This window comes from Melanerpes formicivorus, unplaced genomic scaffold (genome assembly GCF_026170545.1).
Source record: "Melanerpes formicivorus ecotype bairdi unplaced genomic scaffold, bMelFor1.0.p_v2 SCAF_83, whole genome shotgun sequence".
NCBI lineage: Eukaryota > Metazoa > Chordata > Aves > Piciformes > Picidae > Melanerpes > Melanerpes formicivorus.
The window spans coordinates 1,315,099-1,342,308 of NW_027142435.1; the positions used below are offsets into that span (position 1 = coordinate 1,315,099).

A 27,210-nucleotide genomic window follows, 5' to 3' on the forward strand; every position below is an offset into this window, starting at 1 on the left:
CTCAGCTCAGCTCCAGGGCTGCTGGCAGGGGTCCTGCAGCCTTCTCCCAGAGCTGACCTTGCACACTGAGGGAGTCACTGAAGCCTGGGGAGCTGCCCCTGGGCATGGAGCTGGCTGCTGGGAGCTGCTGCAGGGCTGTGATGCAGGACCCCTGCCCCCCCTGCCCCCCTGCCCTGCCCCACCCCAGCCCAGCCCTGGCTGTGCTGCCCCAGAGCCTGCAGTGCCTCTGCCCCTGCTGAGGAGCAGCCAAAGCTCTCCCTCCCAGCAGTGAAGCTGCTGCCTGCCCCAGCAGTGTGCCAGGGCCCTGCCCTTGCCCTCAGGCAGGATTAAAATGCAGTCAGCTGAGGACACCAATCCCTAAAGCCCCCAAAGCCCTCCCCTGGGCCTGGCTTTAATCCCTCCCTGCTGCTTCCCCTGCAGCTGCCATCTGTCTCCTGAGCCCTCCTGTGCCCTGCTTCCACCTTGTCCTCAGCTTATCCCTGCAGGGCAGCTGTGCCCCTCTGCTGCCTTGGGCAAGCCCTAGAGCAAGCACCTGGAGCACAGAGGGCAAAGGGAGCAGGGGAGGGGAAAAAGAGATCTTGGCTCTGAGGCTCAGAGTAAAGCAGCAGTGGCAGCTGCCAGCCTCCTGGGGCCCAGCAGTGTGGGTACAGAGGGCCAGGCAGGGCAGCTTGCAGGAGGCTCTTGTTTGGTAGCCAGAGACCCAGATCCTGCACTGCAGCCTTCCAGAGGGCCAGGGGGGAGCAGAGCTCAGAGCCAAGCCCCCAGGCTGCACTGACCTGCCCCAGCCATGAGCCAAGCTCCTTCCTGCCACCCCCCCTCTGCCAGTGGCACCTGAGGCCCTCCCAGAGGCCTCCCCTGCAGCCTTCCCTGCTCTGCCTCTGGAGAGCTGCTGCAGGAGTCAGGAAGGAGCTGCAGGGGGGAGCTGCAGGGGGGGCTGCAGTCCCAACCCTCAGCTCTGGGCAATCAGTGCAGCCAGAGCCAGGGCTGAGCCTCCAGGGGAGCTGCTCCTGAGCCCTCTCCTCACTGCAGGAGCCCCAGGGAGGCAGCTCCCTGGTCCTGGCAGCTCCCTGGCACAGTTTTGTGGTCTCTGGGCAATGGGAGGGGAAGCAAAGCTGCAGCAGTGGCTCAGGGAGCGAAGGCTTCATGCCCAGCAGCTCCAGCCCCCCACAGACCTCTGCAGCTGGCACCTCCCAGCCTGGCACAGCCTGGCACAGCCCTCAGGGCTGGCTCCCCCCCAGCTGGGGCAGGGACTGGGCCACAACTTCCCTTTACAAAATAAATAGAACAGCAAAAGAGAAGTCACTGCAGGGAGCTGCTGCTGGCCCTGGGGAGGGGCTGCCAGGCTGACCCCCTGCAGGAGCCCAGGGCCAGCCCCCAGCCCAGGGCCAGCCCCCAGCCCAGGGCCAGCCCCCAGCCCAGGCTCACTGCTGGGGTGGCCCCAGCTGGAATCGAGCTTCCTCCGAGATCCCAAACTGCTCCAGGGGGTCCTGCAGCAAGGAAGAGCACAGGGAAGGGTCTCAGAGCCAGCCCCAGCCTGGGGGGCAGGGGAAGGGTCTCAGAGCCAGCCCCAGCCTGGGGGGCAGGGGAAGGCTCTCAGAGCCAGCCCCAGCCTGGGGGGCAGGGGAAGGGCCTCAGAGCCAGCCCCAGCCTGGGGGGCAGGGGAAGGGACCTCTGGAGCTCAGCCAGGCCAAGCCCCCTGCCAGGGCAGCAGCCCCCAGGGCAGGGCTGGCTCTGCCAGGTGAGGCTTGGGAAGGGCTCCAGAGGTGGAAACTGCACAGCCTCAGCCTTGAGCAGCCTGGGCTGGTGGGAGGGGTCCCTGCCCCTGGCAGGGGGCTGGAGCTGGAGGATCTTCAGGGTCCCTTCCAAGCCAGCCCAAGGCTGTGCCCCTGGGACTCACCTTCCCTGTCAGCTTCTGGATCTCGTTGCGGTAGAAGATCAAAGTCCTCCTCATGAACTCATAGCTGGAAGAGAGGGAGGGGGCTGGGCAGGGGGGGCTGGGCAGGGGGGGGGCTGGGCGGGGGGGGGGCAGCTGGGGCTGGGCAGGGGGGGCTGGGCAGGAGCTGTTTCTGTTCCTGCAGTCCCAGCCCCAGCCATGGATCCCCCTCAGGCCTCCTCCCCTCTCCCAGCCCTTGGCCCTTGCATTCATCTCCCTCATGGCTTTGCTGCTGGCCACAGCAGCTCCTCAGGAAGCCAGGAGTGATGGAAGGGTTGCTGCAGCAGCAGCCAAGGCAGGGAAGCCTCACTGGGGAGGGGCTCCTGACAAGGGCTGGGAGTGGCAGGATGGAGGCCAAGGGCTGGGGGCTGGGAGAGGGCAGATTGAGACTGGAGATGGGGCAGAAATTGTTGAGAGAGACCCTGGGGAGGCTCTGGCCCAGGCTGCCCAGGGAGGCTGTGGCTGCCTCCTGCCTGGAGGTGCCCAAGGCCAGGCTGGGTGAGGCCTGGAGCAGCCTGGGCTGGTGGGGGAGTCCCTGCCCATGGCAGGGGGCTGGAGCTGGATGAGCTCCCAGCCCAATCTCGGGGTCTGTGTCATGACCTCCTCCTCCCCAGCTCGCCCCCAGCAGCCCAGGGCAGAGCTGGCAGCAGGGCTCAGTACCTGGCTCTCTTCAGGGCCTCAATCCACTCCTGGCACTGCTCCTCACTGGCACACTCAAAGCAGTATTTCCTCTCTGGCTCCTCCACAAAACCTGCCAGGGGAAAGGCTTCACCAGGGAGGTCCTGGCAGAGCTGCCTCTGCCCCCAGCCTCCTGCCCCAGGCCCCTTGGGGTCCCTTCCAAGCTGGCACTGGGAGTCTGGGATTCTGGATTCCAGAAAGGCTGAGTGGAGAGCAGAGAGCTGCAGCAGCTCTGAGCACAGGCTGAGGGAGCTGGGGCTGAGCAGCCTGCAGGGGAGAAGGCTCCAGGGGGAGCTCAGAGCTGCTGCCAGGGCCTGGAGGGATCCTGCAGGAAGGCTGCAGAGAGACTTTGGCTGAGGGGGCTGGAGCCAGGCCAGGGGGGAGGGTTTGGAGCTGAGGCAGAGCAGGGTCAGAGTGGAGCTGAGGAAGAAGTTCCTCAGTGTGAGGCTGGTGAGAGCCTGGCCCAGGCTGCCCAGGGAGGCTGTGGCTGCCTCCTGCCTGGGGGTGCTCAGGGCCAGGCTGGATGAGGCCTGGAGCAGCTGAGGCTAGGTGAGAGCTGTCCCTGCCCATGGAGGAGAGGTTGGAGATGAGCTCTGAGCTCCCTTCCCACCTGAGCCACTCTGGGACTCTGTGTCCAGGCTGCCTGAGGGCCCTGTGGAGGCAGCTACCTCTCCTGGCTGAGAGAGGAGGCTGAGCCCAGCCAAGCAGCTGTGGCCAACAGCCAGGCCAAAAGATATGGAGATGGCCTTGGAGACACATCCTGTTGTGCTGGCCACATACCTCTGGCACAGAGCTCAGCTGCTGGATGAGAGGCTGCTCACAAAGCACAGCACAGCAGCAGCCAGCTGCAGCCCTGGCTACCAGCACAAGGACACTGGGGCTGGCTGGGGGAGCACAGGGCTGCAGCAGCCCTGCAGATGGCTCAGCTGAGGAGCACTTGGTGGGGATGAGAGGCAGCAGCACACAGCCTGCAGAGGGATTTCCACCAGCAGCAAGCCCTGCTCTGGCTCCTCTCACAGCTCCTGGCCTCCTGTGCCACTGCTTCAGCCAGTGAGGAACCTCTGGGCACAGGGCATGGCCAGGCCAGGCAGCAAGGGGCAGCTGAGGAGCTCTGAGCCCAGGGGGCAGGAGCAAGGCTGAGGGGCAGTGACTCCCCTGTCAGCACAGAGCCAGAGGCAGAAGCAGGCAGTGAGCAGTGAGCTCTCTCCTCTCAGGCAGCTCTGTGTGCCCCAAGGGAGGGTGCAGGGCCTGCAGCACTCACTGATGGAGAAGACATTTTCCTCCTCTTTGGTGATCCTGCAGTGCTCCAGCAGCAGAGCTCCAATGGGCTGCAAGAGACCCAGAGAGAGGATTTCACCACCCCAGCAGTGGCTGGAACCCCCACAGGCTGCCTAGAGCCCCTGGAGCAAGCTGCTTAACCTTGTCCCTTGTCCTGGCACGCCCAGCCCTCGTCACAAGTCCCTCCCCAGCTCCCCTGCAGCTCCTTCAGGCACTGGGAGGCTGCTCCAAGGTTTCCTGGAGCCTTCTCCAGGCTGCACAGTCCCAGCTCTGCCAGCCTGCCCCCTGAGAGCCTGGGGGCTGTGTCCTGGCTCCAGCAGTCTGGTACTGTGCCCCTGGGCAGAGCTCACACTACCAACTCCCAGAGAAGGGAGAGAGAAGGGGGGGAAGGGCTCCATACCTCAGCTTCATCTGTTCTGAAGTAGAAGAGAAAGTTGACAACCAGCTTCACCAGGCGCTTCTTCAGCACTGCCAACGAGAGGAGGCTTGAGGCAAGCTTCAACCCCACCCAAGCCCTCCTGCACCTCAGATCCCTGCCCCCAGGTGAGGTCCTGACAGCCACCCTGCAGGGAGGGCATCCCCTGCACACGCACCCTGCGGGGGGGGTCCAGCACGGAGGGCTTGGAAGGGACCCCTGGAGCCCCCCAGCCCAAGCCCCTGCCCCAGCAGGGCTCCCCCAGCAGGGCTCCCCCAGCAGCCTGCCCAGGGGCACAGTGCCCAGGGGGGGTTGGGAGCTCTGCACACCAGGAGACTCCACAGCCTCTCTGGGCAGCCTGCCCCAGGCCTGCAGCAGCCTGGCGTTTGCCAGCCCTGACTGCCTCCGGTCCTGCTGCCCCCAGGGCGCGCAGCTCCCCCCCGCAGGGCGCGCAGCTCCCCCCCCCCCCCAGGGCGCGCAGCTCCCCTCCCAGGGCGCGCAGCTTCCCCCCCGCAGGGCGCGCAGCTTCCCCCCCCCCAGGGCGCGCAGCTTCCCCCCCCCCCAGGGCGCGCAGCTCCCCCCCCCCCCCAGGGCGCGCAGCTCCCCCCCCCCCCCAGGGCGCGCAGCTCCCCCCCCCCCCCAGGGCGCGCAGCTCCCCCCCCCCCCCAGGGCGCGCAGCTCCCCCCCCCCCCAGGGCGCGCAGCTCTTCCCCCAGGGCGCGCAGCTCCCCCCAGCCGCGCTGCAGCCCTGCCGCACTCCCGCTCCGGACCTTGCCCCAGCTGCAGCTCCGGGGCTGCAGGACCACCAGCTCCTGTCCGCAGCGCTCCCGGTCCCTGGGTCCCTCGGTGCCGCTCCCTCCCGCCCTGCGCCCCTGCTCCCTGCGCCCCCGCAGCCTCCCCCCGGCGCTCCCCGCCCGCTCACCGCTGCCCCGCCCCCCGCGTGCCCGCCCCCCGCGTGCCCTCCCCCCCCGCTCACCGCTGCCCTTCTTGGGCAGCCGCATCAGGACCTCCGCCGCCTTCTCCGCGGGCTGCCGCGCGAGGGACAGCAGCTCGCGCTCGTTGTACCGCATGGCCGGGCCGGCCCCGCCCCGCTACCGACCCCCCATGCCCGCGCGCGCCCCGGAAGCGCCCCCCCAGCGCCGGAAGTGCGCTCTGCAAACCGGAAGCTCTCTCCCGGCAGCCGGAAGTCCCTGGGCGCGGGGCGCATGCGCGGGGCCGGGGCGCGGGGAGCCCGGTGCGGAGCCCGGTAGGGAGCCCGGTAGGGAGCCCGGTACAGACCTGGGGGCGGCCCCGCGGTGAGGCGCGCTTGGGAGTGTCTCGGGGGGGCTTTGGTCCTCGCCAGGGGCTGGGGAGGGAGATCCCTGCCCAGGGGTGCTCGGGAAGGGGAGGGGGCTGCAGGCGCTGTGGGGCGGGGGGGGGCTGGCCCTGGCAGAGGCTGAGCGGGGCCCTGGCAGAGGTGTTGAGCGGGGCCCTGGCAGAGGCATTGAGCGGGGCCCTGGCCGAGGTTGAGCGGGGCCCTGGCAGAGGCATTGAGCGGGGCCCTGGCAGAGGCATTGAGCGGGGCCCTGGCAGAGGCATTGAGCGGGGCCCTGGCCGAGGTTGAGCGGGGCCCTGGCCGAGGTTGAGCGGGGCCCTGGCAGAGGCATTGAGCGGGGCCCTGGCAGAGGTTGAGCGGGGCCCCCGAGCCTCGCTGAAGGGCTGAGGGTGTTTGGGCAGGGGGCGTTCAGCCTCTGCTGGGGGGCCGCACAGCGCTGCCAACCCCAGGGCACCGATCAGCCCTGTTGCTTCCCCTCCTCTTTCCCAGGCTCTTTTGTTCTCTGCACGTAGCTGAAGCACAGAAGGCCTCAGGATGGATTTCCAGCATCGTCCTGGAGGTAAAACTGGAAGCGGAGGCGTGGCCTCTGCCTCCGAGAGCAACCGCGACCGCAGGGAGAGGCTGAGGCAGCTGGCCCTGGAAACCATCGACATCAACAAGGTGAGGCCTGGAGGGGGCAGCCCTGCGGCCCCTGAGCTGCAGAATGCTCTGGGCACGGCTGTGGAGTTGGCTGAGTGAAAGGGCTGGGGGGGAGTGAGGCTGAGTGAGGAGCTGTGGGGTGGACTGAAGTGAGAAACATCTCAGTGGCACAGAGTGGGCTGGGAGGGAGCTCAGACCCCAGGCAGGGAGCTCAGACCCCAGGCAGGGAGCTCAGACCCCAGGCAGGGAGCTCAGACCCCAGGCAGGGAGCTCAGACCCCAGGCAGGGAGCTCAGAGCCCAGGCAGGGAGCTCAGAGCCCAGGCAGGGAGCTCAGAGCCCAGGCAGGGAGCTCAGAGCCCAGGCAGGGAGCTCAGAGCCCAGGCAGGGTTTAAGCTGAGCTCAGCTGGCTGCCACTGAATGAGTTCAGACCTCTTGCCCTGCTTCCTGCTCTGCTCTTTCTCACCTGCAGAGCCTCTCCCTTCTTGTGGTCCTGAGGCAGTGTGGGGCTGCTCATGTGGCTCTGTGAGCTCAGCTCCTGCAGTGCTCTGGGCAGGGTTTGGTTACTCAGCTCCTTTGCCACCAGCTTTGTTGCTAACTTCTGGGTGATTCTCCTCCCAGGACCCTTACTTCATGAAGAACCACCTGGGCTCCTATGAGTGCAAGCTCTGCCTGACCCTGCACAACAATGAGGTGAGTTGGATGCCTCCTGGCCTCAGCAGCAGCCTCAGGTGCAGGACCCTTGGGGCACTGCCTGGTGGTTGGCATTGGTGATGTGTGGGGAGTGCCTTGGGGGTGTGCCCAGCTCTCTGGGCAGCCTGGGCCAGGCTCTCCCCACCCTCAGCACCATCAGCTTCTCTCTTCTCTCTGCTCTGAATCTCCCTCTTGGAGTTTCAACCCACCTGCCCTTGGCCTGGCACCACAGGCCCTGCTCAAAGGCTGTCCCCAGCTTTCTGCTCAGCCCTTGAAGCCCTGCAAGGCCACCAGAAGCTCTCCCTGGAGCCTTTGCCAGGCTGAACAACCCCAAGCCTCCCAGCAGAGGGCTTCCAACCCTCCCATCACTGCTGTGGCCTTGCTCCAGCAGTGTCTCTGCTGGGCTGCTGCTTGCTGCCTCTCTCATTTTCCTCTGCTCTGTGTTTATTTCAGGGCAGTTACTTAGCTCACACCCAGGGCAAGAAGCACCAAACCAATCTGTAAGTTGTTTTCCTCTCCAGCTCTGCTCTCCTCTGCCTCTCTAGGCCCTGAGCTCCATTAGCAGTGGCTTGAACTTTCCCTCTCTGTGTTTGCTGCCTGGTGAACAGCCTGGGACTAGCCAGGAGGGGCAGCCCAGCTCTATCCCAAGGCTCCATCTTGAGCTGGAAGTCCAAAGCCAAGCTGTGGGACTGCTGAAGGGAGGGAAGAGCTTTCAGAGCCAGGTGGGGCTGGCTGGGAGGAGCTGGGAGGGGGTTCTGGGAGGGGGTTCTGAGTTCTGCTGTGGCCAAGGCAGTTTGCTTTGCTGTGGAGGAGGTAGGGCCCAGGCCCTCCCTGCAGGGCCCAGATCCATCCCAACAAAATCCAGTCCCTCAGGCTAAGCCAGAGGCAGAGCTCAGGCCTGGGGTGGGAGAGGGGCAGCAGGGTGGGCTGGGGGTGGTTGTGCTGAGAGGCCTTGGGCAGGGCAGGCTGTGGGCACCCCTGGCCCGTGGTGGTGCAGGGCAGGGGAGCAGCAGAGGTCCTGCAGCCCTTGCTGTGCAGCACTGCCTGCTCCCTGGGCAGGCCTCCCCCAGCCTGCTTAACCTTCCCTTGGCACCCCCCACCCCCAGGGCCCGGAGAGCTGCCAAGGAGGCCAAGGAGGCTCCTGCCCAGCCTGCCCCAGAGAAGGTCAAGGTGGAGGTGAAGAAGTTTGTGAAGATTGGCCGCCCAGGCTACAAAGGTGAGGCTGGGGGAGGGCCTGCCCCTGCCCAGCCCTGCCAGAGCCTGCCTGGCAGTGCCTCAGGAGAGCCAGGGGGCTGCTCAGGGCTGTGCCAGGGGGCTGCTCAGGGCTGTGCCAGGGAGCTCCTCAGGGCTGTGCCAGGGGGCTCCTCAGGGCTGTGCCAGGGAGCTCCTCAGGGCTGTGCCAGGGGGCTCCTCAGGGCTGTGCCAGGGGGCTCCTCAGGGCTGTGCCAGGGGCTGCTCAGGGCTGCCTGGCAGTGCTTCATGAGGCTTTTGAGCAGCTCTGGGCATGAACAAGAGCTGCTTTATCTCCTGATGTCCTTCAGGGGTTGTGTCTCCCCTGGGCCAGCTCTTCAGTGCTGCCCTGGTAATCTCAGCTGGGTACCTGCCAGGCTGGCAGCCCCCAGCCCCCCTGCAGGAGGTGGTGACATGGCTGCAGTCTCTCCTTGCCCTGTGCTGTGCCACCTCTCCCTGCTGCTCATCAATCACTCAGCTCCAGCTTCTGCTCTCAATTCCTCTTTGTTTCCTTCTGACCTTCAGTGCACAACTTCAGTTCTTTATCTCCCAGCCCTCATTCCTGGGGAGCAGAGCCCAACCCCAGCTGGCTGCAGCCTCCTCTCAGGGAGCTGCAGAGAGCTCTCCCTCAGCCTCCTCTCCTCCAGGCCCAACACCCCCAGAGCTCCCTCAGCTGCTGCTCCCCAGCCCTGCTCTCCAGACCCTTCCCCAGCTCCATTGCCCTTCTCTGGCCCTGCTCCAGCCCCAGGATGTCCTTGCAGTGAGAGGCCAGAACTGAGCTTTGGCTGAAGCCAGCCTGCCTGTGTGATGAGTGGGAGAGGGCTCCTGGGAGCCCCTGTGGTGGCAGCACTGTGTGTGCCCTGCTGCAGTCTGTGTGTGCCCTGCTGCAGTCTGTGTGTGCCCTGCTGCAGCTCTGTGTGTGTCCTGCTGCAGTCTGTGTGTGCCCTGCTGCAGTCTGTGTGTGCCCTGCTGCAGTCTGTGTGTGCCCTGCTGCAGTCTGTGTGTGCCCTGCTGCAGTCTGTGTGTGCCCTGCTGCAGTCTGTGTGCCCTGCTGCAGTCTGTGTGTGCCCTGCTGCAGCTCTGTGTGTGCCCTGCTGCGGTCTGTGTGTGCCCTGCTGCAGCCTGTGTGTGCCCTGCTGCAGCTCTGTGTGTGCCCTGCTGCAGCTCTGTGTGTGCCCTGCTGCAGCCTGTGTGTGCCCTGCTGCAGTCTGTGTGTGCCCTGCTGCAGTCTGTGTGTGCCCTGCTGCGGTCTGTGTGTGCCCTGCTGCAGTCTGTGTGTGCCCTGCTGCAGTCTGTGAGTGCCCTGCTGCGGTCTGTGTGTGCCCTGCTGCAGTCTGTGTGTGCCCTGCTGCGGTCTGTGTGTGCCCTGCTGCAGTCTGTGTGTGCCCTGCTGCGGTCTGTGTGTGCCCTGCTGCAGTCTGTGTGTGCCCTGCTGCGCTCTGTGTGTGCCCTGCTGCAGTCTGTGTGCCCTGCTGCAGTCTGTGTGTGCCCTGCTGCAGCTCTGTGTGTGCCCTGCTGCAGCTCTGTGTGTGCCCTGCTGCAGCTCTGTGTGTGCCCTGCTGCAGTCTGTGTGTGCCCTGCTGCAGTCTGTGTGTGCCCTGCTGCAGTCTGTGTGTGCCCTGCTGCAGTCTGTGTGCCCTGCTGCAGTCTGTGTGTGTCCTGCTGCGGTCTGTGTGTGCCCTGCTGCAGTCTGTGTGTGCCCTGCTGCGGTCTGTGTGTGCCCTGCTGCGGTCTGTGTGTGCCCTGCTGCGCTCTGTGTGTGCCCTGCTGCAGTCTGTGTGCCCTGCTGCAGTCTGTGTGTGCCCTGCTGCAGCTCTGTGTGTGCCCTGCTGCAGCTCTGTGTGTGCCCTGCTGCAGTCTGTGTGTGCCCTGCTGCAGTCTGTGTGTGCCCTGCTGCAGCTCTGCGTGTGCCCTGCTGCAGTCTGTGTGTGCCCTGCTGCAGTCTGTGTGTGCCCTGCTGCAGTCTGTGTGTGCCCTGCTGCGGTCTGTGTGTGCCCTGCTGCGGTCTGTGTGTGTCCTGCTGCGGTCTGTGTGTGCCCTGCTGCAGTCTGTGTGTGCCCTGCTGCAGTCTGTGTGTGCCCTGCTGCAGTCTGTGTGTGCCCTGCTGCAGTCTGTGTGTGTCCTGCTGCAGTCTGTGTGTGCCCTGCTGCAGTCTGTGTGTGCCCTGCTGCAGTCTGTGTGTGCCCTGCTGCAGTCTGTGTGTGCCCTGCTGCAGTCTGTGTGTGCCCTGCTGCAGCCTGTGTGTGCCCTGCTGCAGCCTGTGTGTGCCCTGCTGCAGTCTGTGTGTGCCCTGCTGCAGTCTGTGTGTGCCCTGCTGCAGTCTGTGTGTGCCCTGCTGCAGCCTGTGTGTGCCCTGCTGCAGCTCTGTGTGTGCCCTGCTGCAGTCTGTGTGTGCCCTGCTGCAGCCTGTGTGTGCCCTGCTGCAGTCTGTGTGTGCCCTGCTGCAGTCTGTGTGTGCCCTGCTGCAGTCTGTGTGTGCCCTGCTGCAGTCTGTGTGTGCCCTGCTGCAGCTCTGTGTGTGCCCTGCTGCAGCCTGTGTGTGCCCTGCTGCAGCCTGTGTGTGCCCTGCTGCAGTCTGTGTGTGCCCTGCTGCGGTCTGTGTGTGCCCTGCTGCGGTCTGTGTGTGCCCTGCTGCGGTCTGTGTGTGCCCTGCTGCGGTCTGTGTGTGCCCTGCTGCAGTCTGTGTGTCCTGCTGCAGTCTGTGTGTGCCCTGCTGCAGTCTGTGTGTGCCCTGCTGCAGTCTGTGTGTGCCCTGCTGCAGTCTGTGTGTGCCCTGCTGCGGTCTGTGTGTGCCCTGCTGCCCCCCTGCTGTGTGCTGCACTCAGCTTGTTTGGTGTTTCCCCTTACAGTGACCAAGCAGAGAGACCCTGAAACAGGCCAGCAGAGCCTCCTCTTCCAGGTAAGGCTCTGGTGCAGTGCTTGGTGTGTGGAGCAGCCCAGGTGCTGCTCGTGAGGCCTGGCCCTGCTCCCCCCTGCTGGGGCTGGGCTGGGCTGGGGGGCGCCGAAGCCTCCTGCACTGCTCAGCTGGGGGGGGTGAGGAGGGGGTGCTGTGCTGAGCAGCTGCCCTGCACACCCCCTGCAGATCGATTACCCAGAGATAGCAGAGAGCATCATGCCCAGGCACCGCTTCATGTCTGCCTACGAGCAGCGCATCGAGCCGCCGGACCGGCGCTGGCAGTACCTGCTGATGGCCGCCGAGCCCTACGAGACCATCGCCTTCAAGGTGAGCTGGGGCAGCCCCCTCACACCCCCCCCAGCACCACCAGCACCCAGGGACCCCTGGGGCTCCCCCACTGCAGCCCCCCTGCCCCAGCAGGGCACCCACAGCTTGCCCAGGGGCACAGTGCCCAGGGGGGGTTGGGAGCTCTGCACAGGAGGAGACTCCACAACCTCTCTACCCCAGGCCTCCAGCAGCCTCACAGCAAAGCTTTCTCCTCCTGCTCAGGTGGAACCTCCTGGGGTCCAGTTTGTGTCCCCTGCCCCTGGTGCTGTCCCTGGGCACCACTGAGCAGGGCCTGGCCCCAGCCTCCTGCCCCCCACAGCAACTTCAGCTCTCACTGAGCATTGCTCAGCTCCCTCTGGGGCTGCTCTGCTCCAGGCTCTCAGCCCCAGGGCTCTCAGCCTCTGCTCCTCCCAGAGCTGCTCCAGGCCCTCAGCAGCTCTGCAGCCTCCCCTGAGCTCTCTCCAGTGGTTCTCAATCTCTCTTGAACTGGGGAGCCCAGGACTGGCCTCAGCAGGGCAGAGCAGAGGAAGGAGAACCTCCCTTGGCCTTCTGGCCAGCCTCTCCTTCATGCCCTCCAGGAGAGCCCTGTCCATGTTTTCCAGCTCAGAATTCCCAGTGAGCCTTCCTCCACACTTCCTCTCTGCCCTTCAGGGGTTAATGGAGTGGGAGAGGGCTGGAGAGGCTGCCTGGAAGTCATTAAACCCCAGTGAGGGTCTGTGGAGGACTCTGGCAGGAAAACCTGGCTGTGTGCAGAGCTCTGGGGAGCCACTGAAATTCTTGGTGTCTGGCACAGAAGAGAACCTCCTGGGCTCTGCTCCTCAGCCTCTGTGCAGATGTTGAGGGAGGGTTTTCTGCCAGCACCTCTGTCCTTGACTGATAGGGAAGCAGCTTCCCTCCCTGTGCTGCCCCCACCTCAGGCTGACCACAGCTGAGAGCAGCACAGCTCAGGGGCCTGCAGCAGCTCTGCTTATCTTGAAGGCTCTGCTGCTAAGAAAGGGCCTTGGAGCTGCTCTGCTGGGGCTAAGAATAGCTCTGTGTTCCTCCTGCTGCAGGTGCCCAGCAGGGAGATTGACAAAGCAGAAGGCAAGTTTTGGACCCACTGGAACAGGGAAACCAAACAGGTACCTGGAGCAGCACAGCATGGCCTGGGGGCTGGGAGGGGAGCAGGAGGGCAGAGCAGCCTGGGGGAAAGGAAAGGCAGCACAGGAAGAGTGCTCCCCAGGGGGCTGCCCCAGGGGGCTCCCCAGGGTGCTCCTCAGGCCTGCCCCAGGGGGCTCCCCAGGGTGCTCTTCAGGCCTGCCCCAGGGTGCTCCTCAGGCCTGCCCCAGGGGGCTCCTCAGGGCTCCCCAGGGTGCTCCCCAGGGCTCCCCAGGGTGCTCCTCAGGCCTGCCCCAGGGTGCTCCCCAGGGTGCTCCCCAGGGCTCTCCAGAGTGCCTGTATCTGGCCTCCCCCTGGCTCCTTGCTGTGTCTGCTGCACACACCGTGGAGCAGAGAGCTCAGCACCTAGGGCAGGCTGCAGGGGCTGAAGGTTCTGGGCCAGGCCTGGTGCAAGCCTTGGGGCAGCTGTGGCCTGGGGGGGGGCAGCTCAGGAGAGGTCTCAGCTGTGCTCCTGGAGCCTGGTGTGTGGTGGCCCAGCCCCGTGCTGGGGGTTCACTCTTCCCTCCTCTCCCCTGCAGTTCTTCCTGCAGTTCCACTTCAAGATGGAGAAGCCTCCGGCCCCCCCGAACCTGCCGCCGGGGCCCCCCGCGGTCAAGCGTCCTCCTCCGCCGCCGCTGCTCAACGGCCTGCCCCCGAGGCCGCCCCTGCCCGACTCGCTGCCGCCCCCTCCCCCGGGGGGCATGGCCCTGCCCCCTATGCCTCCCTCCGGGCCGGTGCCGCCCCCCCCCGGTGCCGCCCCAGCTGCCGCCGGCCCCCGGTGTGCCGCCGCCCGCTCCGCTGCCGCCCATGATGAGGCCTCCTCTGCCCGCCGAGGGCCCAGGCACCATCCCTCCTCCTCCTCCCTCCAACTGAAGCCCCTCCTGGACTTCCTCCTGCTGGGCTCCTCCAGCCCCCACCTTTTTCTATGCACTCAGAGCAACGTTGCTGTTTTCTAGGTGATTTCAACCCAGTCCTGTAGGTTCATTAAAAGACTTCCCTGCTCCTTGCCCTCTGCTCTGCTGCCGCCCTGTGCTCAGCTTTCCTGAGCCCTCAGACACACACAACAGTCCCAGGCTCAGGCTGCTGCCCTTGGGAGATTCTCCCAAGGAGGAGGCAAAGGATTGGAAACCTCCAGGCTGCTTCCCTGCTCCTGACTTGAAAGCTCAGCCTCAGCCCTTCCAGCAGCCTCCAGCAGCCTCAGCCCCAGCCTCAGGCCCAGCAGCAGCCTCAGGCCCAGCAGCAGCCTCAGCCCCACCAGCAGCCTCAGGCCTAGCAGCAGCCTCAGCCCCAGGAGCCTCAGGCCCAGCAGCAGCCTCCAGCAGCCTCCAGCAGCCTCAGCCCCAGCATCAACCTCAGCTCTGCTGCCTTGGACAAAGTGTGGCCAGCAGGAGCAGGGCTGGGATTGGCCACCTGAGCTGGGCACTGCTGAGGCCTCACCTCAGCTACTGGACCTAGTTTTGGGCTCCTCACTCCAAGAAGGACACAGAGGGGCTGGAGCAGGTCCAAAGGAGGGCAATGAAGCTTGGGAAGGGTCTGGAGAGCAGGGCTGGGGAGGAGCAGCTGAGGGAGCTCTGGGGCTGCTCAGCCTGGAGAGGAGGCTGAGGGAGAGCTCTCTGCTCTCTGGAAGGTGAAGGTGGCTCTGGGGCAGAGTGCTCTGTGGGTGGAGGCATTGCTTGGGCCAGGCTGCCCAAGCTGGGCTTGCTCTTGGCTGGTGCCTCTCCCTGCACAGCCCCTCCTGGGCTTGCCTGCTGCCTGCTTGCAGCTGAGTGCCTTTGGTGCAGGAACCCAAGCCTCGAGAAGCTCTCCCAGCTCTGAGTGTTGGCATCTCCTGGAGGGAAAAGCCCTCACAAGGTGCTGTGAACCTTTCTAAGTCACCTCTGAAGTGCTCAAAGCCATCCTGCTGCTGCACCTGGTGAGGTTCTCCTTCACAGCTCCAAGCAGCCTGCAGCTCAGGAGCTGTGCCAGAGAGGCCTCTCCAAGCTGCAGGTGCCAGCTGAGGGAGGATTCCCCCTGGAGTCAGGGGCAGCTTCCTCTGCATGTGCTGATTGCTGCCCATTTGCTGCCCTCTCTGCCTCATTCTCCCCTCCTGGTGTTCCAGGACGTGCCAGGCCCCATGAAGATCCAGGTCTAGACCTCCATCCTCCTTGGAGCAAACATCTGAAGTCAAGGACAGGCATCTCCAACTCGGGATGCAAACCCAAAAATAGAACAAGAGATGTTTCTGTGCAGCCTCCCTCCCTCCCTCCCCTGCGGCAGGACAGCCCCGGGGAGCTCCTCCGGGGAGGTGTTGTGCATTGTCAACTCAAGGCCACCGGTGTTTCAAAAGGAGACTTCATCCTCCCCTGCCCCCCAGGCGCTCCTGAGACGCTGCCGAGCGGCTCCGAGGGGAGCAGCTGCGGTGGGAAGATGAAGGCTGCCCTGGGGCTGCTCCTGCCCTGCTTGGTGCTGCTGGTGCCCTCGGCGGCGATTCCGCGGCAGGGGAGCGCTGGGGGAGGGTTGGAGCCGGGGCTGCAGGAGGGGCTGCAGGAGGAGCTGGGCCTCGGAGCAGAGCGGAGCGAGAAGGACAACTCCAGCTCGCAGGGAGCCGGCGCGGTGGCTCCGGCTCGCCCCTTGCCGCAGCGGGAGCCAGGGGCCAGGTGCCCCCGGGGGGTAGCCGAGGACGGAGCCATCGGCTGGGCCAGCTCCAGCCTGCAGCCCTGGCCGCTGGGGGGGCTGGAAGGACCTGTGTGCAGGGTGAGGATGGAGCAGGACAGGCCGAGCTCCAAGCACCTGGAAGTCGTGGGGGTTCTCAGCCAGTACGAGAGTGGCTTCATCAAGCTGCTGAGCCAAGGCACTGCCTGGGATGGAAGCTCCCTGGAGACCTTTGGGCTCTGCCCGGCCGGGCCGGGGGCTGCTGCTTTCCAGCGCCTGAAGCTCATCCATGCACACGTGGTGGAGCCGGGGCAGGACCGAGTCCTTGTGCTGCACCTGGAGGAAGGTTGGTGAGAGGCCCCTGTGCCAACACGGAGCAGGGGGAGCCCAGGGCTCGGGGTGCCCACTTCACCCCCTGCCCACTCTCTCCTTTGCAGTGAAGTGGGAGGCCCAGGTGAAGCTGTGGTTCAAGCTGGTTTTCCAGGCAGAGGTGGGACAGTCACTGGGGGAGCTGCAGGGGGCCCTGCTGCTCTTCTACCTGGGCAGCAGAGAAGGGCCAGGAGCTGGGCACCCAGAGGAGCTGCTGGCCACGGGCACGGGGCTGGCACGGCAGCAGGTGGGTGGCCACGGCTGGGGGGGAGGGAAGGTGAGAAGAGGGAGACTTGGTTTTGCTGGCCCAGCACCTTTGCCACCCTGCCCAGTCCCTTTGCCACCTCTCTCAGTCCCTTTGCCACCCTTCTCTTAGTCCCTTTCCCCTCCTCTCTCAACTCCTTTGCCATCCTCTCCCAGTCTCTTCCCTACCTCTTCCCAGCATCGCTGCCCTCCCGCTGCCCGAGCAGTGCCTGCAGATGGTGCTGTTACCCTGTCCCCAGCTCCCGGCACGGCCAGAGGGCACAGCCCGCGGTGCCCAGCTCACTTTAGAGGGGTCCTGGCCCCGACCCCGCCGCTCTCCAGCCTGGCCGGGGGGCATCAGCTGCAGCATCGCTGCCAGCCCCAGCCTGGGGCTGGGTGGTGAAGCCTCTCTGCTCCCCTCCCATTTCACTGCTCCCTGGCTCACCAGCGTGGTGGTGATGCCCAGGATGGGGGTGGCAAGCTGGGGACCAGCTTGGGGGACTCCCTTCAGTGATGTCTCACCCACATCCCTGCTGCTCCTGTGTCTTTTGCCTCCACGCAGATCCTCTGCCTGTCCAGGGCCACCCAGTACCTGGTCCTGGCAGCTGCTGTGGCATCCATCACCCGCACCGGGGAGCAGCTCAGCTTCCAGGCTTCCCTGGACATCAGGCGTGGCAGAGAGGGAGGTAGGGACATGGGACAGCTCTGTCCATGCCCTCTGGGTCTTGGGCATCTGGGAGCCTCCCAAGCCTGCCTGGAACAAGGGGCTGTGGGGACACACGTGGGAGACCCCAGCCCACCCTCCTCACTGCTTCTCTCTAGGTGCCACCCTGACCCCCGTGGAGACCCAGCAGCTGCTCTTTGGCTCTGATGACAAATGCTTCACCAGGATGACCCCCGTGCTGCTGCTGCTGGCCAAGTCACAGCAGGAGGAGGTGGCCTTGGCCCCTTCTTCCTACCTCTCTGCTGATGGGGTGGTGGACACGGTTCCCTACCCACAGCTCAGGTCTGTGGCCCTCTCCACAGCCAGGGAGAGATGGGGGGGGGGGGGGGCAGGGAGGCAGGGTGGGAAGAGAGGTCCTTTGGCTTGGGGTTGGGGTGGGACAGGGCCAGGTGGGACCCCCGGGCTACAAGGGGACGCTGTGACTCTGCCTGTGTTCTCCTGACAGCCCACCGCAGGCTGGGACGGAGGAGCTGCCGCCCCCCACTGCCACAAGCCAAGCCAACAGCTCCTCCCCAGCCGCCGACGGCAGCAGCCTGTTCCTGGGCGTCCTGACCCGCTTCATCCAGCAGGTGCTGAGCACCTCCAGCGAGCCACCCACCCAGCCCAGCTCCCACCACTGGCTGGACTTCCAGGTGATGGAGACCCTCCCTCACCAGCTGCTCAACCTGTCGGAGGAGGCGGCCCTGGAGCGCTTGGTGCAGTCGGAGGAGCCCTCGGTGCTGCTCTTCCCCCAGGACAGCGGAGCGGTGCTGGAGCAGCACCTGGGCGCCTGGCAGCCGGAGGGCTCCGTGCTGCAGCTGCTGACGGGCAAGCTGCAGGCGCTCATCCAGGAGCTGAGGGCCATCCCTGCCGTCCAGGCCAACACGGGGCTGCTCCAGCAGCTCCTCCGCTTCTGCTACTTCCCGGCGGGGCCGGCGGAGGAGGCGGCGGCGCCGGCGCTGCCCACGGGCTCCGGGAAGCTGCACACCCTGCTGCTGCTGAAGGCGCTGCAGACGGTGCGGGCTCGCTGGCAGGAGCGGGGCAGGGTCCTGCGGCAGAACCGCAGCGCTCGGCACCAGGCGCACTGCCGCCTGCAGGAGCTGACCATCGACCTGCGCGACCGCAACTTCATCGTCATGCCCACGGTCTACGCCGCCAACAACTGCGACGGGCCCTGCAGGCTGCCCCTCTCCACGCGTGTGCCAGGCTACTACTCGCACACGGTGCTGCTGCTGGGCATGCAGGAGCGGGGCTCGCCCCTGCGCCGCCCCCCGTGCTGCGTGCCCGTCCGCTACTCCGACCAGCTCATCATCAGCCTCTCGGCCCAGGGGCTGGAGGTCCGCAAGTTCCCCAACATGGTGGCAGAGGAGTGTGGCTGTCGGTAGGGAGGCGCCGGGCTCCCTGCTCGGCCCCCCTCAGCCTGCTCTCCTGCCCGGTTTGCCCTCGCAGCTCTCGGGAGCTGTTCGCCCAGACGGGAGCTGTCCTCCCCCCCCCCCCCCCCCGCCCCGCCGTGTCCTCCCCCCCCGCCCTCCGAGGTTTCCTCGTTTGTGTCGCTCTGGTCCTGGGGTCCTCTGTAGCTCTGCTGGGCCCTGGGGGCTGCTCTGCTGGGCCCTGGGGGCTGCTCTGCTGGGCCCTGGGGGCTGCTCTGCAGCCTGGTGTTTGCCTGTGCCCAGTCCTCACGCTGGGGATGCCTGAGGGGTGCTGCAGCCTGGCTCTGAGCCCACAGTGGGGTTTGGGCTGGCTGTGGGCACCGTGGGAGGGCATCACAGGAAGGCAAGGCTTGGCACATCCAGCCAGGACCAGGCTTATTTATCCCTCACCTTCTGTTCCTTGAATGACGTCGGTTGGAAGAGACCTCTCAGCTCATCGAGTCCAGCCCTTAACCCAGCACTGCCAGGGCGCCACTAAACCCCCTCTGAGGCTCTTGCTTCCTCCAAGTGCCCCCCACTCACAGCATCCTCTGCCTGCCTGCCAGCCCATGCCCATCAGCAAGCCCCTGCCAGCCACGCAGCTCCCCCTGCAACCGCAGCACAGGAGGCAAAATCCCCTCCTGCAGCCTTGAGCTGGGGACCCCTCCCCATGGGGGCCAGCGCTGGGCCATGGCGATTTGCTGGGTCACGTCTGTGTCACCCCGCACTGACCTCGCTCCCAGGACACTGCCAGGGACGAGGGGAGGGAGGGAGAGCTGAGCGAGAGCAGCGATCCTGTTACTGCCCCCGGGCTGCTGACACGGCTCAGAGAGGCTGCTGCCAGGGCACCTGCTCCGCGGCCCCGCTGGCGTCAGCACCGAGCCCGGCTGCCCCCGGATCATCTTCCCAGCTCCACCCAGCCCCAAACCCATGGAGAAAAGGCTCCTGGGCTCACCTCGGCTGCGGCCGCAGCAGTGCTGGAACCATCCCTGGGGCTCTGCTGTGTCCCCGCGGGGCTGCCACACACCGTCCCCAGGCCACAGCCCTGCGGGGACCTCGGTCAGCAGGGGCACATCAGGGCTCGGGGGCGGCACAGAAGACACAGACACAGCCAGGGCCAAGAGCTGCTCTTGCGGTCGGGTTGGTTTTGTTAAAACATTCAGTTTAACACCTTAGTAAAAATGGAAACAGTTTCTTTTGCCCGGCACCGATTTAGCCAACACTGAAACCCGCGGGGGGCTGGGGCCGGGGCTGGGGCCGGGGGCTGGGGCCGGGGCCGGGGCTGGCTCCGGGGCTGGGGCTGGGGTTGGCTCTGGGGCTGGGGGGGTGTCTGCTGCAGCTGCTACAGCACTGGGTCAAAATTCACTGCCGGGTCCTTGCTGAAAGCAACTCTCTGAAGGCAAAGCCTGAGGAGCTCTGGGCTGCTGGGCTCCCTCCAGCCCTTATTCGTGACCAGCAAAGCTTCATCCACCCTGCAGCGATGGCAGCAGGGCCTGGCGAGGTCAAGGGGGTCATTCCAGCAGCCCTCTGAGTGGGGGCTGCCTGCTGAGGCTGCATCCTGGCTTCCTTACCCCCCCACCCCCAGCACACCTCCTCCCTCCTCTCTTGGTTTGCTTTGGATAAATCCCTTGGCTGAGTGAAGAGCAAGAGGCTGCAGACAAACTCTGTGTGCTGGGCTCCTTGTGCCCCCTGAGCCACCCCACGAGTGGCAATGAGCTGCAAGGGAGATGGCAGTGGGGAGTGGGGAAAGAGAATCAGGGAGTGCCAGGTTGGAAGGGACCCCAGGGATCATCTGCTCCAACCTTGCTGGGTGACGGAGCAGTTGAGAGGAGCTGGCCCAGCACCCTGCCAAGCTGAGTCTTCAGCCTGTGCAGCAGAGGGGACTCCACTGCTGCCCCTGGGAGGTGGCTCCAAGCTAGCAAAGCCCAGATGAAGAGAAGCTCCTCTAATCCAGGGGGGGCCCAAGGAGGCTTGTGCCAGGCTCCCAGGCTCAGCGATCCTGTGCTGCCCGCGCTGCCAGCCTGGGGCTGTCTCTGGCAAGCAGGCAAAGTGGCCTCGCCGGGGGTGGTGGCGGGGTTGGACCTCCCCCCGCATTCAGCCCCTCGGTCACCCCAGCCTCAGTCGCGCCTCTTGCCCTCCCGGGGCCGGGCAGGGTCCTTGCCCAGGCTGGCTGCCGGCTCCCAGGGCTTCCTGCTGCCCTTCTGCTGCCGCCAGTCCCGCTTCGAGCTCTCCCTGCCCGCCTCGGCCCGGCCCGGGCGGCCCTTCCCCGCCTCCCTCCTGGGCTCAGCCCGCTCCCGGCGGCTCTCCCTCCTCTCCCTGCCTCGCTTCTTCTGCGGCTCCGGCTCCCGGGGGGCCCTGGGGGCTCTGCCGGCTCTGTCCCTCTGCGTCTTGTCCTTGGCTGCTGCCTGCCGCCGGCCGCTGCGCTCCGCCTGTGCTGCGCGGCGCTCCCGGACCCTCTCCGCCTTCCTCTCCACCTTCCTCTCCACCTTCACCTCCTCCCTGCTTTTCTTCACCTTTCTTGCAACTGGTGGTGATTCAGGGACATCTGTGGGTTCTTCATCTTCGTCCTCGGGCTCTTCCTCCCCGGGCTCTTCCTCTTCAGGCTCCTCATCCTCAGACTCTTTCTCTGCAGGTTCTTCACCTGCAGGTTCCTCATCTGTAGGCTCTTCCTCTGTGGGCTCTTTGGCCGTGGGCTCTTCATCCCCGGGCTTTTCATCTTCAGCCTCCTCATCCACAGGCTCCTCCACAGCCTCCTCATCCTCATCCTCCGGTGCCGAGCGGCCAAACCACTTCTTGAAGATCCAGGGCTCCGCCTGGGGGGGAATGGAGGGCACCAGGCACTGGTGATGGAGCCCAGGGGGCTTCCCTCTCTACCCCTCCCCTCTGGACACACAGGAGGTGCCCTGAAGGTGCAGGTTCTCCCCCCCCTCCCTCTGCCCCCCAGGCCTGTACCAAGTTGCTGTCAGCAACTCTGTCATCATCGCTGTCATCTTCATCTTCATCATCATCGTCATCACCGCCCTGGAGTGTGCTGCTGGCTGGCTGGGGAGGCTGAGCAGTCACCACTTCTTGGACCACCTCCTTCTCCTTGGCAATGACCACCTCTGGGAGGGGAGAGGGCCAGGTCACCACCAGGCTGTGATGTCCCAGGCGTGGGGGACTCGAGGCCACTCCCACCCTGGGCCATGCCCTGGCTCAGGCTGGATCCAGGGGCCCAGGGGCAGCCTGGAGCATCCAAACCCACCGTGCAGGGGAGGTGCTGGAGGGTCCTGCCTGCCACGGCTGACTGCTTCCCTGGAGCATGGTGCTGGAAGAGAGGAGAGGACAGGAGGCAGGAGGTGGCAGCAGGGCCTGGCCACCCCCTCCCCTCTGCCCAGCCCCCAGCTCACCTTGGAGCACCTGGAAGGTGACACTGAGCAGGGCAACGATGGAGGCCACCAGGATGCACTTGTTGAGGGTGAGCCCTTCCCAGAGGAGTGGCTCCTCTGCGGGGTCCAGGCTGGGGGGCTCCACCTTCCTCTGCACCGGGAGGCTCTTGGGGACTGGGGACCCCCGAGGAGAAGAGAATTACTGGGGGAACTGGGAAGTGGCCAAGAGCTCTGAGGTGGGGGTGGAAGGGCTCCTAAGATCCTCCTGAACAGCACATCCAGGGCAGGGGCAGGAGTGTGCAGCACAGGGGAGGGCAGAAGAGTGTCCTGGGGGCGCAGTCCGAGGTGTTTGTGCCTCGGTGGTGTCAGAACATCTTGGAGCTCAAGTGGGGGAAAATCTCTGCCTGTGCCCCTGGCCCTGCTGCTCCCCTCCAGCAGCAGCAGCTCTGGGCAGGGTGGAGAAGAAGAGGAGCAGGATTTGGCCCCATCTCCATGAGGACTGTGGAGAGCAGAGCTCATCCCACACGGCTGCTCTGTGGCCAGGTGCTGCCTGCTGGCCTGGCCAGGGATGCAGGCCGAGGTCTACAGCTCTGTGGCCACCTGTGGCCAGCCTGCGGTGGCCATCTGGGGGCAGAGGAGGGCTTCCTGCACACCCACCTGGAGGCCCAGCGGTGCTGCCTTTGGCTGCCACCTTCTCCACCCTTTTCTTCTCCGCTGCTCTCTTGTCCCCGCCGAGCGGCGCTGGCTCTGGCATGCTCAGCTCGGGCTCGGCCGGATCCTGCTCGCAGCTCCCACGCCGGGTCCCTGCCTCCTCCTGCAGGGAGCGGTGCAAACCCGGTTGGGGCTGCAAGAGCATCGCATGGCCCCGGGCTGGGGGTGGGGTGGGGGTGTCAGGAAGCCAGCAGCGTGGCTGGGGGGCATGGAGCACAGCTGTGCCCCCTCCCAGCACAGCCTCTGGACCAGGTTGCCCGGGGAGGTGGTGAGGCCAGGTTCAAGGTCTGCCTTGATGTGGCCCTGGGCAGCCTGCTCTGGTCGGAGGTGCTGACTGCAGGGGGCTTGGACAAGAGGAGCTTGGGGGGTCCTTTGCAACCTGATCTGTGACTGCCTGAGCTGCTGCTGCCAGCCCTGAGTGGTGGGGGCCAGGCTGGCCGCTGGCTCCCCGAGCTCCTGAGCCCAGCCTGGGGCTTTGCCTCGCAGCCCTCACATCACGCTGGGGCTGCCTTGGGGATTTCAGCACTGGCTGGCTCCGTGCTGCAGGGCAGGAGCCTGGCTGGGGCCCCAGCACACACGGGGGGGCTGCTGACCCCTCGAGGCAGCCCACCCCAGAGTAGCCTTCGGGCTTGGGTTAGCCCCAGCCTGGCTGAGCACGGAGCCCGCCGAGGGCAGCAGGCTGGATCAGGACAGGCTTGCTGGTGGGGTGCCCATGCCAGGGGGAGCACACAGCAGGCTGGGGGCTGAGCTCACTGCTGCTGGGGGTGGGGGATCTGGTGGCAGGGCTGGCTGCTGGCTCAGTGTCAGTGGCAGAGCTGCCCCCTGGCACGGATCAGTGACAGCAACAGCTGAGGGCCTTCAGCTGCCCTGGGCTGGACTCACTGCAACACCTCCCAGAACCTTCCTGGGCTGTGGGGCAGCCCTGACCCGGGCACCAGGGGCCCTCTTGCTCAGCTCCCTGCCCTGGCACAGGGACCCCCCCGGCTGTGCCCCACACTCACATGGGCTCCGTGGCTCTGCCCCTGGCTGCTCACCGGCGCCTCGGCATCTGCTCAGGACAAAGCACAGTTGGTGAGCTCAGGAGGTGGCAATCACCGAGGGCTGGTGGGGGGCACTGTGGCTGCCCCCCTGCCACCTCCCCAGCCTGCAGAGTGGGGACACCAGGGTCACTTCTGCCCTGCCAGGGCACTCCTGGAGAGAGGTTTCAGGAGACAGGCAAGAAGCCACCCCCAGCCCCCAGGGCAAGGCTGGGCTGGAAGGGCAGGTCTGGGGCTGCTGAGCCCCCGAAGGTCACCATCCTGGCTGGCCCCCATGGAGCTGTGGCCGAGGGGCACAGTGAGCTCCCTGCCAAGGCACAGGATGGGAGGAAAAGCCCTCAGCAGGAGGAGGAACTTTTTGCCTGCTCCAAGCCAGGTTTGGTTCTTTTCCCTCCCGTGGAGGAGCCAGGGAAAAGCAGAGGATGAAACCTAAGCCTTGAGCCTGGAAGCAAAGCAGCTGAATGAGAAGGAGATTCGTGGCTGAGGAGCTGCTGCCTGCAAGGTCTTTGCTTGCCAGAGGAAACCAAACCCAGTCCTTGGGTCTGCTTCAGTGATAATGACTCTGAGCCTTCCTCTGCTGTCCTGTTGGCCTGGGGTGTGCCCAGCCCCAAGGAAGGCACAGAGCTGGAGAGTTCTTCCTCAGAGAGTTCCCCTCCCAAGTGCTCCTCGTGCCTGCCACCTCCACAGCTGCTCCCACCCTGAGCAAAGACAACCACCAGGAAGGTGGAGGAAGGCTCCAGCCTGATCCTCTTCACCCTGCCCCTGGTGGTCAGCACCCTGTGGGTGCTCCCTGAGGCCACCTCCTGACTTGATGGTGCTGCAAAGAGCAATCTCTGCCAGGCTGAGCCCTCTCCCCTGGCACCTCCAGCAGCTCAGCAGTGGCACCAGCAGGGCCACCCCAGCAGCTCCTGGGCAGCGGCTCACAAGGTACCTTCTGTCCTGGCCTTCCTCAGCTGCCTCCGGGCACTCCCTGCCCACCCGGGCAGCTGCTTGGTGGCCTCAGGGCATCCCAAGGCTCTGTCCAACACCTCACAGGCATCTGCTGCCATGGCACCTCCAGGGGCTCTCACTAAACCAGAGGGATAGAACAGATGCCAGGCGGGCAGCGGTGCCCGCGCCGGGCAGCAGGCAGCTGCCCCACCACATCCTGCCCATGGTCCCCAGCCCTCAGCTGAGCTCAGCCCCCTGTGGAGGGCTGCAGGGTGCTTCCCACACCTCCAGCCTTTGGCTGGAGCCCCTGGGTGCATTGCCAGGCTTTGCCATGCTGGCTCCACGGCAGGCAGCCACCCTCCCCCTGTGCCAAGCACCCCACGGGTGCCACAGCTGAGCAGAGCCATGGCTGAGGCTGCTCCCCTCCGGGTGGGAGACGAGGGTCTGCATCCCAGCAGGAGGTGGATGACTTCTGGGGCTCTGCAGCCCAGCTGGTGACCTGCAGGAGCAGCCTTCCTGGGGCTGGTGCCCATTGGACCAGCACCCAAGGGCCAAGCACACAGCCCCTGCCCAGGCCACACAGGGCAGGGACAACCTCCAGCTCCAGGGACACTTTGCCCATGCTGATGCACAGCCCCAGAGCACAGCTCCTGCCCTTGGCTCACACCAGCTCCTGCACAGGAGCCATCCATCCATCCATCCATCCATCCATCCATCCATCCATCCATCCATCCATCCATCCATCCATCCCCTCCCTGGCACTGCCTGTGCCCTGCTCCCTCGGGCACCATCTCCACACACCAGGTCCCTCTCATGGGCACGGAGCTGCGGCCACTCGAGGAGGAGCCAGCTCTGCCCTGCCGTGGCTGGGACCTTCCCCGCAGCAGCTCCCGGGGTGGCCTCCACTGAGGCTGACTCACATCAAAGAAACTTCCAAAAATAGCCTCGGAGCCTGCCCTGCTCCCCCCGGCCACCGCGGCCCCCCCAGCCCCTCGCCCCCCAGCCCGCGGCCGGTGGGCAGCAGGCCGAGGGCCGCCCCGAGGGCTGTGCCCCGTGGGGTGCCCCACACCTCGCCGCGAGGGTTCAAAAGGCACCGAAAGAACTCCTACCTGGGGCTGCTCCAGCACCGGCAGCGCTGCCTCGCCTCCAGCCCCCCGCCTGGCTCCGGCTCCGGCTCTCCAGGGTAACTTACAGCAACAGCTGCCGACCCGCCGAGCAAAATAGCACCCAATAGGCACCGGCAGCCGGGCACCCGCGCCCCGGCCCCTCGAGAGGCAGCGCGGCCCCGGGCAGCCTGGGCAGGAGCTGAGCGAGTGCCCGCGGGGGTCTCAGGGGCACCTGCCCTGAGGTTTGTCCCACCCTGAGCGCCAGGGAGAAGGGCACCAGGAGCTGCCTGCGTCCCGCGGGCGCTGGGCGTGCGGCTCCGGAGCCTGCCAGGCTGGGGAGGAGGTGAGAGGAGAGAGGAGCAAGCCCCTGGCACCGGCAGGGCGAAGGGCTTTAGGGCAGGGCCATTGTCCTCGGAAGAGGAGGCTGAGGGGAGGCCCCGAAGGAGGCTGGAGCCGGGGGGGGGTTGGTCTCTCCTTACAGGCAACGAGGGACAGGACAAGAGGAAGCAGCCTCAGGCTGTGCCAGGGCAGCTCAGGAACAGATTCTTCACCGAGAGAACCTCCCAGAGCCAGGCTTCTGCCTTGCCCTCAGTGCTGGAGGGCACCAGGCTCTGGGGTGAGGTTGGCTCAGAGTGGGGGGGGCCACAGTCAGGCTGAGGCCAGGAGGAGAGAAAGCCCCTGGGGAGGGCAATGAAGCAGGGAGGTGCCCAGGGCCCTGGCTGCACACAGACCCACGTCTGGACTCTGTGGCTCTGGCTTGGCAGCACCACTCTGCCTCTGTCCACACTGCAGCCTGGCACTGCCCTCTGGCCACCCCTGAGGCTCTGCCATGGGCTTGGTGGTCCTGGTGGACCTTGCTGAGCTGCAGCATCCCCTGGGCACCATGGCAACACTCATCCATCCTCCCACCAGGACTTCAGCTTCTTTCTTCTCAGCTTTAATAACCTGCAGTTAAGAGGCAATCATAAAGCCATAAAATTAGTCACTGATTATTTTTGGCACAGGTTGGTTCTGGGGATTCATTTTCCTTCTCTCCTCTTCCCCCAGCTCCCCCCTGCTACAGCAGCCTCAGTCCAGCTCCCATCTCCTCCTGCCACAGGCCCAAGAGGTGCCAGGTTCTGGTTGCCCAGGTGGGGGTCTCCTGCTGCCCCAGCTTGCAGCCCACACCTCCTGGCTCACTGGGCTGGCTGCAGGGCTTCCCTCTGGGCTTCCCTCCTGGATCCATCAGGCCTGGGAACAGAGAGAGCCCTTCCAGCCCTGCAACCAGAGCAGGCTGCTGGCACCAAATGCCTGCTAGAGATGCCCCTGGCACTCGGGCCAGGTGCTGCAGGGGCTTGGTGTGGGTGCTCAGAGCCCTCCACCCCTCTCCTGGCTGTGGCTGGAGGCTGCCACTGGGCTGGGCTAGCATCGGGGGGGGTGGGGGTGGGTGGGCAGGAGGGCTGCTGGCTGGAAGAGAGGCTCCCAGGGAGAGCAGGAGAGAGCATCCTGCTTCCTGCCACCAGCTCAAGGCAGCAGTGTCCCCACAGCAGCCTGGCCACAGCCCAGCAGCATCCTGCTGACCACAAACTCCTCTTGCAGCTGGAGCCAGCACACAGCAGCTCTGCCCCTGCTGCAGGGCTGTGCAATGCCTGTGCTGAGGCACAGCTGCTGCCTCCTCACCCTGAGCTAGCAGCACAGCAGCAGCAGCAGCAGGGGAGAGGGTTTCCCTGTGTGGTTACAGACCCCACAGCCCTCTAGGAGCTGTTCAGAAGTTCTCAGGAAGAGAAGAGACCTCTCCTGTGTGCCAGCTGTGCTGCTCCTGCCAAGCCAGCCCCTGTCAGCAGGGCACACTGCAGGGCTGTGGAGCTGAGCACTCCCCTTCGGGAGCAGCAGCTGGTCCCGAGCCTGGAGCCCTTTGGAAGCTGCAGGCTGCTGTGACTTCACCCCCCAGGAGCTGCAGGGGAGCAGTGCCCTTGCTGGAGGGAGCCAGCAGGAGCTGAGCCTCCTCCCAGGTGCCCAGCTCCAGGTCCCACTGCTCCACACAGCAGCTGGGCTCAGGCATGGGTGGGTGACACCCAGGTGCCAGCAGGCTGCTGGCAGCCAGCACAGGGCACAGCTGTGCCATGGGAGGGAGGACCTCGCCCTGGGCTCACCCAGGCCTCTGATCCAGAGGTGCTCAGAGCTGC

General features: G+C 65.8%; 4 protein-coding genes across 4 annotated transcripts; 2 read left to right on the forward strand and 2 right to left on the reverse strand.

Moving 5' to 3' along the window:
- Positions 1 to 179: 179 nt before the first annotated feature.
- Positions 180 to 5,406, reverse strand: PLEKHJ1 (pleckstrin homology domain containing J1). Its single transcript, XM_068165073.1, has 6 exons — positions 5,280 to 5,406; positions 4,290 to 4,357; positions 3,873 to 3,939; positions 2,594 to 2,684; positions 1,898 to 1,961; positions 180 to 1,487 (listed from the first exon to the last, which is right to left on the reverse strand). The coding sequence occupies exons 1-6, from the start codon at positions 5,371 to 5,373 to the stop codon at positions 1,422 to 1,424; spliced, it is 450 nt and encodes a 149-aa protein (XP_068021174.1). The 5' UTR covers positions 5,374 to 5,406; the 3' UTR covers positions 180 to 1,421.
- Positions 5,407 to 5,516: 110 nt separating this feature from the next.
- Positions 5,517 to 13,541, forward strand: SF3A2 (splicing factor 3a subunit 2). Its single transcript, XM_068165069.1, is given in 10 exon segments — positions 5,517 to 5,598; positions 6,108 to 6,278; positions 6,877 to 6,948; positions 7,402 to 7,448; positions 8,055 to 8,164; positions 11,028 to 11,077; positions 11,261 to 11,401; positions 12,454 to 12,522; positions 13,078 to 13,278; positions 13,280 to 13,541. Coding segments are annotated over 9 exon segments (948 nt in total). The 5' UTR covers positions 5,517 to 5,598; positions 6,108 to 6,152; the 3' UTR covers positions 13,412 to 13,541.
- Positions 13,542 to 14,605: 1,064 nt separating this feature from the next.
- AMH (anti-Mullerian hormone) lies at positions 14,606 to 19,086 on the forward strand. Its single transcript, XM_068165054.1, has 5 exons — positions 14,606 to 15,515; positions 15,607 to 15,785; positions 16,344 to 16,467; positions 16,604 to 16,787; positions 16,951 to 19,086. The coding sequence occupies exons 1-5, from the start codon at positions 14,945 to 14,947 to the stop codon at positions 17,867 to 17,869; spliced, it is 1,977 nt and encodes a 658-aa protein (XP_068021155.1). The 5' UTR covers positions 14,606 to 14,944; the 3' UTR covers positions 17,870 to 19,086.
- On the reverse strand, positions 19,011 to 25,126 carry JSRP1 (junctional sarcoplasmic reticulum protein 1). The gene is made up of 8 exons (XM_068165064.1): positions 25,049 to 25,126; positions 23,941 to 24,078; positions 22,974 to 23,020; positions 21,919 to 22,075; positions 21,283 to 21,435; positions 21,138 to 21,200; positions 20,846 to 20,997; positions 19,011 to 20,706 (listed from the first exon to the last, which is right to left on the reverse strand). The coding sequence occupies exons 2-8, from the start codon at positions 24,056 to 24,058 to the stop codon at positions 20,011 to 20,013; spliced, it is 1,386 nt and encodes a 461-aa protein (XP_068021165.1). The 5' UTR covers positions 24,059 to 24,078; positions 25,049 to 25,126; the 3' UTR covers positions 19,011 to 20,010.
- Between the last annotated feature and the right edge of the window lie 2,084 nt (positions 25,127 to 27,210).

Coding starts and splice junctions, on each gene's coding strand:
- PLEKHJ1 (XM_068165073.1), bottom strand. CDS start 5,373: ATGCGGTACAACGAGCGCGAGCTGCTGTCCCTCGCGCGGCAGCCCGCG. Junction 4,358..5,279: donor GCTGCCCAAGAAGGGCAGCG/GTGAGCGGGGGG, acceptor TCTCGTTGGCAG/TGCTGAAGAAGCGCCTGGTG. Junction 1,488..1,897: donor TCCAGAAGCTGACAGGGAAG/GTGAGTCCCAGG, acceptor TCCTTGCTGCAG/GACCCCCTGGAGCAGTTTGG.
- AMH (XM_068165054.1), top strand. CDS start 14,945: ATGAAGGCTGCCCTGGGGCTGCTCCTGCCCTGCTTGGTGCTGCTGGTG. Junction 15,786..16,343: donor CGGGGCTGGCACGGCAGCAG/GTGGGTGGCCAC, acceptor GCCTCCACGCAG/ATCCTCTGCCTGTCCAGGGC. Junction 16,788..16,950: donor GTTCCCTACCCACAGCTCAG/GTCTGTGGCCCT, acceptor TTCTCCTGACAG/CCCACCGCAGGCTGGGACGG.
- JSRP1 (XM_068165064.1), bottom strand. CDS start 24,058: ATGGCAGCAGATGCCTGTGAGGTGTTGGACAGAGCCTTGGGATGCCCT. Junction 23,021..23,940: donor GAGGAAGGCCAGGACAGAAG/GTACCTTGTGAG, acceptor TGTCCTGAGCAG/ATGCCGAGGCGCCGGTGAGC. Junction 20,998..21,137: donor TCCAGCACCTCCCCTGCACG/GTGGGTTTGGAT, acceptor CTCCCCTCCCAG/AGGTGGTCATTGCCAAGGAG.